General features: G+C 29.5%; 2 protein-coding genes across 2 annotated transcripts; one reads left to right on the forward strand and one right to left on the reverse strand.

Moving 5' to 3' along the window:
* Window positions 1–2759: 2759 nt before the first annotated feature.
* LOC137822791 (pumilio homolog 12) lies at window positions 2760–5850 on the forward strand. Its single transcript, XM_068627790.2, has 5 exons — window positions 2760–3734; window positions 3877–4039; window positions 4728–4891; window positions 4992–5250; window positions 5357–5850. Exons 1-5 carry the CDS (start codon window positions 2950–2952, stop codon window positions 5465–5467), a joined length of 1482 nt encoding a protein of 493 aa, XP_068483891.1. The 5' UTR covers window positions 2760–2949; the 3' UTR covers window positions 5468–5850.
* A 3288-nt stretch (window positions 5851–9138) lies between these two features.
* LOC137822792 (peamaclein) lies at window positions 9139–9744 on the reverse strand. Its single transcript, XM_068627791.2, has 2 exons — window positions 9591–9744; window positions 9139–9430 (listed from the first exon to the last, which is right to left on the reverse strand). Exons 1-2 carry the CDS (start codon window positions 9673–9675, stop codon window positions 9246–9248), a joined length of 270 nt encoding a protein of 89 aa, XP_068483892.1. The 5' UTR covers window positions 9676–9744; the 3' UTR covers window positions 9139–9245.
* Between the last annotated feature and the right edge of the window lie 3796 nt (window positions 9745–13540).

Genomic DNA, 13540 nt, shown 5'->3' on the forward strand with positions numbered 1-13540 from the left:
TATTATTTATGAATATTAATTATGATTTTATAATTATTCAGATTATAATAATATTTTTAATATTATGTATATATTTATTATGATAATAATTGGTAGATAATAGAGATTTGTCGGTGATGATAGTTTGTAGGTAATAGTTGGTAAGTAATAGAGATTCGTGAATAAAAGTTGATAGGTAATAAAATCCGTAGATAATAGTTGGTAGGTAATGTTGATTTACCCATGAATTCAAAATATGTGGGTAAATGTAATATCCGTAGGTAATGTTGTTCGTGAGTAATATCCATAGGTAATGTAGAATTTACCTACGGGTTCAGATCTGTACATAAAAATCTGTAGATAATAATGATTTTTTTTTGTAGTGTTTCTCAACTGACCCTCCTAAGATTGATAACTAAATCATACAGAAAAACAGATAATAAGAGATCTTTAGAATAAAAATGATTTTATTTTGCTCGAAAACCTGATAGGATAAAATGTTCCTTAATTCCTCAACTACAACGTGATGCGATGGAAAGATGGAGAGAGAAAAATACTTTGGTGTTGGGGAAGCTTCTGTATACTTTTAATTTTGTAAGTTCTTACAAGTTATCTATGTGAAATTAGAGATAAAAAGATCATTAGTAATGATTTTTTTTTATTACAACTGAACAAACTTCAACAATAACTTTTTTTTTATGATAATTTGTTGTATTTTATTCTTTTGCGATTAATAAAACGATAATGACTTTAATAATGAAAAATGACATATAAGCTAATGTTATAAAAATTTAAGACATTTTTAAAATTATGATATGTAATACTTGCGATTTTAAATTAAAATAATTATATTTTAATGATAAATATTATTATGTTCATCTTATCACTATTAAAAAATTATTAAATAAAAATAAATTTAAAAATAAAAAATAATTAATTATTTTATTAATTAAATTATATATTATATTTACTAAATTATATACTATTATATTATTAAAAATATTGATACATAAAATAGTTTCTAAATTTATAAATCAATTTTTAAAATATATTTAATTAGTTTATTTTTATCTGATTAACTACAAAAACTTTACAATATAAATTAGTTAATACTTAATTAATTAAATACTAATTTAAAAATTGTATTAATAATAAAAATTAATTTAGATATAAATTTTTTAAAATTAATTTTTATTTAATGATTTTTTTCTTTCTCATTATTAATTAGATATCAAAGCCCCCACAAAATTGTGAGTATTAAAACAATCAAATCATGTTTTAGGGACTCTGAGAATAGTATACAAGTAACGGATGCGATGATAAAGTTCATTATCATAAATTGAATGTTAAAAAACTAAAATGAATTATTTCAAATATTAAAAAAATAAAAAATAAATGAATATTAAAATTCATTTATTCTTGCAATAGGTAAAAATAATAGTTTTAATTTTACATGACAATGTTAGAGTTTGTAAATTTATATACTTATACTTAAAAGTATATTTAAGCTATTAAAAATATATGTAAGCAAGCTCACAAAAGCAGCAGGCGTTGTGATATTTAATTTAGGGACTGAAGGTAAAGACAAAATAAAAACAAAAATTAATAACGGCAATTAAAAAAGATGAATTAATATTAAAGTATACTTTTTATAAGAAAATAAAATATTTCCAATAAATAAGATTTAATATATGGATAAATATAACGTTATGATATATTTATTTTTGTTGTTGTATATATGCATATAGAAGATTTGAGAGAGAAGAAATAGTATTTTCCATATTCATTCATCTGATTTATGAGAATCAGGTATTCCAGCCCTAACCTTCCTCTGCCCAAAAAAAGAAACATTTTAGTCAACTGATTGACTATTTGCTGCAAATGTCCACCTTATGCAACTGGTTCAAAAGGTATCTGAAACACAAAGTAAATAACAGTGTTTTTTGCCATTTTTGGAGTACTTCTACAAAGAGACCAACTTTGTTCTGGAACTTGGATGGAGTGTTGACCCAAAAAAAAAAAAAAAAAGTTAACCATGGAACACACACATGCATTTGGGTTTAAAAGGATATACTTTCACATAAATTTTAAAAATAACAAAGGAAACACTCACTCATTTAGGGGTTGAAATTTAATATATATTTGAAATATTCTAAAATAAAATAAAAACTATTTTTACATCACCAGTCAATCATATTTATAGTAATTTCATTAAAAAATGTTACTACTATTTTCAATATTAGTTTCAATAAAAAACTAATCTAATATACTACTAATAATGTCTAGTTTATAGAAAATTAAATTAAAAAATGTATTTAAAGATGGACAAGTATTGGTACTTTTATATTACTTTCTTTAGAAGAAAACATCCTACAATCAAATTATATATATGTATTTAGACAAAGTAGAAAATATACTATTTAAGAGTATGTTTATTAGATGATTAATTTCTATATTTCTTATGAAAAGATTATGAGTCATGTTATTTTGATAGGATAAAAAATATATTAAAATCACCAAATTGTATAATTTAGAAAAGGAAAAATTTGTAACATTTATTGTTATTATGGATTGAAAATAAGCAATTTCCAATTATAAAATAATTTCACACATAAGGGGTAATCTTAAAAAAAGAAAAAAAAAAGAGGGTGAGGTTATATAAGAAAAGTATGCATAAAGTTTTTTTTGACACATGGAGTTGAAGCAGTAGTTTTTTTGTTGTTTGTTGGGTTTTGTGGCATGTAATTTTACTATATATTGCATGCAGAACGGTACCCATTGGAAGACTCTCCTTACTCAGCTAAACAACACTGCCTCCTCACCTCCCACACTCTTCTTCTTCCCTCTTTCTCACCCTAATCCCTTTTTTCCTTTCACTTTTTCACCAAATAATAAAAATCGTTTATTCCTTCCTCTAAAACCCCTTTCTTTAAATCTTTTCCATTCTTTCATCAATTCCTTTGCTCCCCAATGATGTCGCAACGATCATCATCTGCATTTCACAATGATCACTCACTTACCTCGTCTTCCCAACAACCTCCGGAGCTGTCTCGCTTTTTTTCGCAAACCCATAACCCTTCTCAAACCCTAGAAGATGCTTTTTCTCGTCTTTCTGTCTCCGCGTCTTCTTTCAACTACCCACATTCTGATTTTGTTGCTGATACTCCTTATGGCATCAATGGCCCCTCTCACCCTTGTAACACTTGGGCTGGTGGGATTCCTACTTCTCAGTCTTCCCATCTTTGGCACCCCACATTCACTGTCAATAATTATTCTCATCACGGTGATGAGTTTTTATGTTCCAAACTATTGACGAGACAAAGCGAAAATCCCACATTCAGTGGTGTTTATCCTGTTGTACCTTTCTCCAATGGGATGATGTCGCAGAAGACCCCTAATGCTGGTTTCTTGAATGGGTTGTTGAGTGGGAAAAGTTCTAATATTCTGGGGTTTAGTAGGGATGAAAGACGCCTCCGATGGTTTAATAACTTTCGCGGTTGCGTTCTGATGTTGGCTATGGATCAACATACGTGTAGGACTTTGCAGGAGACTTTGAGAACATTGACGAGAGAGGAGTTTGACATCATTTTCTTGGAGCTTATTAATCACGTGACTAATTTGATGGTTGACCCCTTTGGGAATTATGTTGTTCAGAGGATGATGGAACTTTGTAGTGAAGAGCAGCAGACTCAGATCGTTTTAAGAGTGACTCAGTGTAATTTTCAGTTGGTCAGAATTTGCCTGAGTTCCCATGGGTATTACTGTTGTCTCTTCCTTTTTTAAGAATTTTGTCAGTTTACTCTAGCTTTTTTTATTTTGTTTCTTGTATGTGAAAAGGCTGCAATAAAGTGGTCTTTTGTTTTTTTTAATCGAAGTGAGTTTGTTTTTGTTTTCTAGAACCCGGGCCGTTGAGAAATTATTGGAGCATCTAACCTCCCAGGAGCAAAGAGATCGTGTTATGTCAGCTCTTAGTCCTGGTGCTGCTATATTGGCAAAGGACGTGAGTGGTCATCGCGTGATTCTGCATTGTCTAAAACAATTCCCTAGAGAAGACAATGAGGTAATGTTTGTTCACGGTTTGTTTTCTTATGTACTTTATCTTAAATTACACATTCATTTTCTTTGCAAATAGCAACTGTGGAAACCATATGGAAAAGTTTTGTATGATGCTAAGGCTAGACATTTGATTCTCAGAATGAACTATATTTAAATGATTTGAGTCTATCTCTGTGTATTCTGGGACAGCAGATTTTTTTCACTCCTGTGTGATTATTTCAGAGCACTCTGAATTTTATGCCTTTTATGTTTTCTTAGTAGGAATTTAACTTATAATTTGACTTTTATGTTGAAAGTTGTTTTCTTGGTTTTTGTTGATATGGTTATATACACCTTCAATAAATAATTACTGTAACTTTGGATGCATGTTATGTTTCTTTTACCCCTTTGGTAGATCTTAATTATAAGTTTCTTAGTAGGAATTTAAGTTTATGTTTACTGAATTAGTCTGTATAAAGATCTTTATGCTACCTTATTATAATTAATTTTAAGAAGTTTTGTTTTTCCTTAATTCATATCTTCTTAACTGATCAGCCCTGTTTAGGAGTTATGGAAATGAGATAGCTGTCGTGTAAGCCTCACTATTCTATTTTGTTTACAGAAATTCAAAAGAAATTTATATTTATTATCGAGGTACTTTGATATGGTATTCCTGGCTTCATGAAGTTTTGATTGTAGACTTTTTTCCACAGAATCTTCTGAATGTTGTGGCAAACAAGTGCTTTGAGATTGCAACAGATAAAACTGGGTGTTGTGTGCTGCAGCCATGCATTAACCATGCACAAGGAGAAATAAAAAAGAAGCTGATAGCTGCTGTCATGTTATACGCTTCACTCTTGGCGGAAGACTGTTACGGGTCTCTTGTTGTCTTCTGTATTATGTTTTTTCTCTTTTCTGGTTAATGAATTTTAATGTGCTTAACTTTTACTGTTTCTTTTATGTTTCCTGTTCGGCAGCAACTATGTTGTGCAACATTTATTGTCTTTGGGAATACCAGGGGTTGCAGAATCTCTATGGAGACAGCTTGAAGGAAGATTTTTCTATCTGGCCTGTAACAAATATGGGAGTAATGTAGTGGAGAAGTTCTTTCAAGACTCGGTTGAACCGTATTCAACATATATTACTTTGGAGTTGCTCCACAATCCAAATGTTCCAATGCTTCTTGTGGATCCATATGGGAATTATGTCATCAAATCAGCATTGTCATCAGTTAGGGTCAGTGAACTCAAACACTTTGGATTTTGTAATATTCATGTTTGTGGATTAATTTTCCATAATGGTAGTTTGCCCTTTTTCTAGTTATTGATGTTTGACTTTGCAGGGTCATGTTCGGAATGCCTTGGAGCAACTGATAAAAAAAAATTCCTTGATGATGCAGAGCAACCTCTTTGGCAAAAAGTTACTTGCTTGGTTTAATAAGGGGAGAATATAAACATGCCTTACAGTGACTTTGTATAGTTCAAAAGACAAGTCATTGCACAAGGGGTTGCACTTGCGTGTCTCCATTGTCTGTCTGTTTTGTTCCATTACTGTCGTAACAAACATTGTTTATGTCTTGGGCTGTGTTAGTTTTGTAGTTTATTTAGTTCTTTTCAATTTTGTCACCTTGCATTTAGATTGGACTACAGAGTGGACTATATTGGACAATTCTCTGCTGTATAGATTACTTCACACCTGCATCAGGGCTGAAGCATGTGATGAAACAAACTGATAATCTGAAACTGTACTCGTGTTGTTCCTCTGTATGACATGTTCAATAAATGAATCCTGAGGATAATTTTGCTTAGGGGGCAGTACTGCGGTAGCTCTTTTCTACGAACCTCCAACAAAGATGACAAATGCTTGCAACATACTTTTTAGGCATTTTTTTTCTCAATAAAGGGATTTAATTCCTCACATCTCTTTATCTGTCATTTAGTATACTCTTACTATGAGAGTAATTAGTCTTTTTCCTATTGAGTTAGAATTTTAAAAGGACTGTTTTGGGATAGAGAAAGTTTTCCCATTCCTTAAAATATTTGGATGAATGTATGACTTGTAATTTTTTTTAACACAACATTACACTGAGCACATCTGGATCACCACCTAAGTTTCTTTTTTTATGTACACTGCGTAGAGATTGAGACTCATCAATACTCTGCATTAGTACGAGGCCAATAGAAAGACCAAACTAGTGAAAAGAAGGTAAATTCTCTCTGCACCTCCGTATTTTCTTCCTACATTTCCATACTTTCCTTAATTCCAATACATTTCTCAGGATGGTGTCTTCTTCAATTTTTAAGTGGTAGTGGGGGTTTGTGGTGAACTTTTGTGATTAAGGTAAGTTTTGTGGTGTTTTTATAATAGTGGTTATGTTTTTGTTTGCTTATTTATTTTTTTCATTTTTTTGGAAGTCTCATTATCTAGAATAAAAACCAGTAAGATACAAAAATGAAGTACAAAACTCAAAAAAGAATTATTAATCTTCTCGTCAACCATCTTACACATTCAAATGATGAAATTACTCTATAAAACGCTATGGTTGGAACATAATGAACTATGGTGGTGTGAGGTGCAACCGAGATTAGAATTATTTAAATTTTTTAAAAAGTTAAAATTGATTTTTCACAATTAATATTGGTGAATGAATGTGAAAGGTATATAGATTTAGGGAAAATTTTCTGAAAAGAGGAGGAAACTTTCCTAACCTCAACAAGTAAATAATTTGAATAACATTTTAGGTGAGAAGTGATATTAAATATTTTACTTAAATAGTTATACCATCTTTAAAAGAATAAGGTATTAGGTGTGTTTAAAGTAAGGAAAACTGGACGGGAAATGAAGAGAATATACCTGGATCTTAAGGTTTAGGTGAGATTGTCTCTTGAGGGTGATATTTTATATATTTCATTTCATTAAAAAATAATATTTAAAAAACATTCATAACTTTTTTTTAAAAATAGTGCCAATATTTGTATCTATATACCTGTATATAAATAACTTTAATGGAAGTTGTTTACTATGTATATCAGTTGGGGCGGATGAAATGGTAATGTAAGTTTCTTAAGGTAAAAATGTATTTATGACAAATCAGGTAATTTCATTCTCATGATTATACACATTAAATATGACTCATCAATGATGATAAATTTTATTGCAAAGTGTATAAATAAGCACATCAGACAAAACAAATGTACGTCTTCCCATCATAATAATAGCAACACCCAAATATCAAATCGAGAAGAATGAGAGGAAGAAAAACAACCTAGGAAGAAGAATCAATTGTCCGGTCAATAATAAATATATTATTTTAATTGGATGTTATATGCATACCTTTCTTAAAATGAAAATAAATTATTTATAAAATATAAATAATTGTTTATATAAATAATTCTTCTTCAGTTTATAAAGAATTCCCTTTAAAGTTAAGAAACTCGTAAAACCTATATTAAAATAATATTTTTATTTATAAAGCAATCCCGTTAAAAATGCTTTAATAGGTGAAAATTTAAATCTATTAAAAAAATCATTAAATAGAAACTAATTTCAGATACCAAAATAATTAGTTACTATATTGACTAAATTAAATACCATTTTATAAAGTAAAAAAAATTATTGGTTATCTAAAGTAATTTTTAAATTGATATCTAACCATTACCTATCAAAGTTTTAACTATTAACTATTTTATATTTCAAATTAGTTTTTTAAAGACTAATTTAAAATCTAAAATATTAGCAGCTAAAATCTTGGTAGCTAATTAAGATATCAATTTAAAAATCATTTTATAAATATTTATTAATAATAGAAACAATTTTAGATACCAATAACTTTTTAGTCTCTAAATAGTATATAATTTTGTTAATATAGTGACTAATTACTTTGTTTCTAAATTTGGTTGTTATTTAATCATTTTCTTGCAGTGAAATGAAATAATGTTTATGAATATCTTTTTTTTTTCCTTTAAATTTTTTATATCAATATTATTTTAAAATATTGACTAAATACTATATACATTTTAATTTTTTTTTAAAATTCTAACCTAATATGCTCATAAAACATTTAGCATTTTTTTTTGTCATTTTTCCTTCCATTTATTGTTTTTACTTTTCATTGTTTTCTCTCTCTTTTTATTAAGAGTGTGATTATTAAATAAATAAGTAATATCATCTTAAAATTATAAAGTTACAAATAAGTACGAAAATTATAATTCAAAAGAAACTTGGCTATTGTTACATTAATGGGGATAATAATATTTTTAATCATGGAGATACAAATTCTTTATCGTGAAAGTAAAAAGTCATGACTAATATTGTGATGGACCTTGATCACATACAATGTGAATATTTCTCTCTAAACATGATTTATTATGAGAATGTTGAACCATGAATAGTTTACTCAAGTCACAACAAGACTACAAGGTTGTTCCTAATGAAAAATTTGTAAGCAATTCATTTAGAAAAGCAAGTGGAAAGAAATACACTCATTTTCTGATTTATTATATTCCTTTTCAATATATATTTGTTATTACTCTCGTTACTTTCGCTATTACACTCATCATCATCCTAATAATAATAATATTGTCTTATATTAAGGTAATTAATTAAAATTACTTTTAAATGATGATATTATATTTAAAATTAACATTCTTTTATTAATGTTATTCATTCTTTATCGCATAATGCGGAATCAACGTAAAAAGTAACGAATGATTGCAAATATAGCCTCAGATAAATACTATAATACATAATATAAAACAATATAACAACAGAAAGCAAAATATAGAATTAAAAAATTGGATTTTGAATAAAAAATTATAACATCCATATATTTTCATTTTATATTTGTTAGTTACTTTAACAAAATCATCTTAGCAGTCACTTACGATATAATAAGTTAACCAAACAACTTTCCATTATAAGTAAGGTTTGAGCTAATTTTAGGTAAGAGATTAAATACTTCCATTTAGTTTTAAATACTAACCTTTGGTGTATGCAGAGGAACAACGATGGAGCCAATTAAATTACACCCAATTCATAAATATTGATATATGATTCATAAATCAGTAGAAAGGAAGATGATTAGAATCATAAATAGTAAGCTAATTAGGTAGCTAAGGCAATACATAAAGTTGAAGGGTATAGCCAGTATTATTATATTATAAGTTTGGTAGAATGGAAATGAACACATAGCAAATGGAAAGTGTTATGCAATATTGCAGGGATAACAAAATTCAAGGGCATTTGCCCTTGCCCTTGGAGTTCTTCAAGTCCCTGTAGCAAGGACACTCGTCCTTGTTTCCGTAAGTCCCAGATGGCACACAGTGGCACTTCTCACAGCAGATTCCACAGAACTTCAAGCATCTGTCCTTAACCCCGGCTTTGGCACACCTCCGTGCACACTTTGAGTCACAGAAACCTAAATCCCCCTCACAACACATCAATTCATTTCATCATCACTTATAACAATAACACTCCAATCATGAACCGTACATAAATCTATAACAACCAACATTTGAACCAAAACACATGCAGTGATATATATATATATATATATAACAAATGATGGAGGTTATTACCAGAACCAGCCATTGAGATTTCCAAGAAAGAGGAGCTGAGGAGAAGGCACACAAGGAGAGCATTTGCAAACACAAGCTTCATCATGCTCTTCACACGGCACAATAGAGAATACAGTAGTGATTGAAGGTTTTGTTGCGGTGGTGTGAGCCAGTTAAGGATGTTATTTATAGTAACGAATGAAGGGTAGATAGGTGTAAGGTTTTTGGAGTTTTGCTTTCAGAAAAAACTAAATGTTTTTGGATTTGTGTGAAATTTACGTGTGAAATTTATTACTGGTTCTTAGTTCGATCGAAATTTGCAAGCAGGATACAGCTGGCCATTTCCTAGAACTTGTAACATCATTATGTACTACTCATATTAGATGTTTGGTTTGTTGGGAGGATTGTTTTTTGGGTTACGTAATTATTATAACTCTTTTTATTAGGGTTTCAACATCTCTAACGTTTCATATTTATTAATTAATATTAGAATGTAGTGAGTTTTAGTACCAATAACCATTTTCTGACACGTTTTTTTCTATTGAAAAAGAAAGGAAATGACACAAAGCTTGATGAGAGGACCCATAGTTCACCCCAGGAATCTGGGTTACAGCAACAGCATATCCCACAAATTTCTCTGCGAGGCTCTCATAATGTACTCCTTCATCGTCTGCTATAAATGTTTTTTGTGCTCTTTCTTTCTTCTTCTGTTTCCTTTTTCTACTTTGTTTGCCACTTCTCTATATCACTCCACGCAAAGAGAATATCCACACCAGCTTTCACATTTTATACTATTTTGACATAATCATAATTGTGATTTTCAGAATAATATATTAAGAGTAAAATTTTATAGTCAACGGATTAGTTAATATTTTATCACAATTTTTTTTATCAGCAATAAATTAATAGAATAAAAAGGGATACTTAAGGGGTGTCCCAACCCTTATACAATTACTAGACCTGACATAAGAAGAGTTAAAGGTAAACCATTTATAATAATACAACTCATACTATATTTTATCACAGTAAATAAGACTCTTTAAAATTCATAATTAGTATGCACTATGGTATTATATTTTTTAATTTTGAGAGTTCTACATTTATTTTTATGAGTAATAATAAATAAATAAAGAGAATCACTTGAGGAATGATTCAACTTTTATACATAACAAGACAGTGTAACACATATCTCCAAAACACTCACTTCCAAAGAAGGAAAAGAGCCACCACCTAGCGAAAAACAATCAAAGCCAGTAAAGAAAAAAAACAAGATAAATCAACAAACAAACAAACTAAAGTTTCCTAAAAAATTTCCAATCCAAACTCACATACAACCATCACTCAACCCACACATGAAAACCAACCAAAGAAAACAAAAATCGAACAACTTATAACAAAACAAAGGGGTCAAACACCAATCAAAAAAGAAAAATTGAACAACGAGAACTTTAGAGGTAACCCAAGTCTAAATATTAATTATTAAAATAATATTACATAATTTAGTTAGTTAAATTTAAGTTATATGGAAAAAAACTAGCATCTAAACGTTAAAAAATATATTTATATATTTAATTTCTGGCATTGTGATGCTTGTCAGTGTTGGAAAAACTTGAGTTACCAAATAGGAGTTAAAAGCCAGAGTTCGCAAAACACAAAATCCAATTGCTTTTGCATTTCTGCAACTGGATCATCTTCTTCGGTTAAACGTATTTTCCCTCTATTCATCTCATTGGATTCTCAGCATCTACGAACAGTGCATTTGAATAGCACACAGTAATCCATTTCATCTTATAAATTCACTGTAATATCATAAAAAGGTAAATGATGAAAACAACTTTTTTCTGTTTTTTTATTTTTACATAATTATAAATAATTACAGATATTTTGTAATCAAGTTAATATTGAAACTAAAACAAAAGAATAGTTTTATAAATATATATAAAAGTGAAATAGATATTTTTATGTTCTTCAGTGCCTACATAAAAGAAGTTTTGTGAGGTATATGAAATTGCCAGTTCATAGCGTGCTAAGACCCAGAAAGAATGTACAGGGTCAGTTGTCATGATGTTACCCTTTTTTGGGACCATTCTCTGCTCTTTACCCTTTACAGTAAGCAAACAATTTGGATGTAATTCACAAGTTCGAAATAGTTGCATTGCACTTGCATGCTACATTGGCAAAAAATTATTCTTTGATTATTAAATTTATTTGCCTAACTACCGCTCTTTTTTTTCCCTGTTAAGGAGTTGGCTAATTCTTCCCATCAATTGTTTAACAACCTTCACCCAACATCTTTTTTTCAATCTGTTACTTTTATTTAAAATTTTTTTGCTGAGGAACTCGTTTGATATGGTAGAGATGGTAGTGTGTAGTAATTTGTTGTGGTGGTGGATGGCGAAACATTGTTGTTAGGTGCGATGAAGTTGTGTTTTAATGTAAGTATTTTTGTTTTCCTATGATAGATGCAATGACAATGTTGCAAAGTCGTTTTCGTTTTTTTAGAAGTGACTCATGAATATACAAATCCAGAATGTAGATTTTGGATATATTTATATTTGAATGGTAAAAAAATGACTTTTCTCTATATTTAAAAGTCATTGTTGGATGTCTTAATCAGATAACGAATACGAATAGTAATATCCAAAATTCACTTATAATTCAGTCAGAGTGATTCAGAAATACATTATTTGTGATACCAACATAACAGAATATTAAAAAAATTCTTGTGTAAGTGTTGGGTGCGTGTGAGAAATATGATGGGGGAAGAATTAGCATAAGGAGTTCCTCCCAACCCGATTTCTCATTTTCGTTTTCTCAACTTTTCCTTTTCAAACTTTGAGAATTCGCTTTTCTGAACCCCAATTCTGAAGCCGATTATTTTTACTTTTTTGGATTATTTTTACCTTTCATTGTTAGAACATTTATTGTCCTGAAATGCAACATGTCAAATATATATCTTTTGGATTGAGTCTGTTCTCTAAAGTCCATTTCAGTATTATGCAAGTTGATTTTGGATACCTGCTAATACTTTTTGCACATAGCTATTGTGTTCTCATGTGTGATATGGTGGGCATAATTTTTGTTCGGCAGCATGTGGAACTATTCGGTGGAGATGCATTTTCCAACCTAAATGGATTGGATGCCTAAATGGATTGGATGTACATGTATATAAGATATTATTGGGTATGAAGTTATGATCAATTAGGTTGGACTGATTAGACACCATGTTTAGTGAGTGGACTTAATCATTGTGTCTCATTTATAATTTTTATTTAAAGATATCATTGTACTTGTAATTGGTGTGTAAGATGAAAACTTAATAATTGTCCGTGTAAATGTTGGTTATCGAATCACGATAAATCAATGCACTAACATGCGGAAATGCATGATATGAACAGTTTTTGAAACATTCCACATTCACAGTGTGGTTGATCCAAGTTGTCCCTCCAGTGATCCCTCATATGCCTACATATGCTTGGTCTGAGATCAATGACTAAGGTTCCTCTTGATGCTTCGTAGGGCACATCACATGCTGTAATTTCAAAAAGGGTGAGACGTTATAGGTAACAAACTTTCACACCTCCACTGCCTAAATACCGCGTCAATTATTGAATCATGTGGAATAGTTTGTTAGAGCTACCAAACTTTCTCACACAATCTCATATACCATTGTTTTATTATTCATTCTCTTTACTTAATTTTCGCAATATTTTCATGTAACCAACGTAGTTGTAAGGAAGGCCAGTAGCCAATTTAAGAATGATACAATTAAATATATGGAAAATGATAATGTAACAACTCAAATAGTTATATACAATGTGATAGATTTAGAAATAAATATATATAATAAAGGGTAAATTTGTAATTAAATAATATAAAAAAATATTAAAATAATAGTATTGGGAGTTTATAAAAAAAATGGATTGTACATATATTATTGCTCTAAATATATTCACTCTTAAAAATTTGGT

The sequence above is a fragment of the Phaseolus vulgaris genome, chromosome 9, assembly GCF_051622355.1.
Source record: "Phaseolus vulgaris cultivar YP4 chromosome 9, ASM5162235v1, whole genome shotgun sequence".
Classification (NCBI taxonomy): Eukaryota; Viridiplantae; Streptophyta; class Magnoliopsida; order Fabales; family Fabaceae; genus Phaseolus; species Phaseolus vulgaris.

Excerpts from the sequence above, each read along its gene's own strand:
- LOC137822792 (XM_068627791.2), bottom strand. The coding sequence starts at position 9,675 with ATGATGAAGCTTGTGTTTGCAAATGCTCTCCTTGTGTGCCTTCTCCTC. Across the intron at positions 9,431-9,590 it reads AATCTCAATGGCTGGTTCTG|GTTTCTGTGACTCAAAGTGT; the intron begins GTAATAACCTCC and ends AGGGGGATTTAG.
- LOC137822791 (XM_068627790.2), top strand. The coding sequence starts at position 2,950 with ATGATGTCGCAACGATCATCATCTGCATTTCACAATGATCACTCACTT. Across the intron at positions 3,735-3,876 it reads ATTTGCCTGAGTTCCCATGG|AACCCGGGCCGTTGAGAAAT; the intron begins GTATTACTGTTG and ends TTTGTTTTCTAG. Across the intron at positions 4,040-4,727 it reads TCCCTAGAGAAGACAATGAG|AATCTTCTGAATGTTGTGGC; the intron begins GTAATGTTTGTT and ends TTTTTTCCACAG.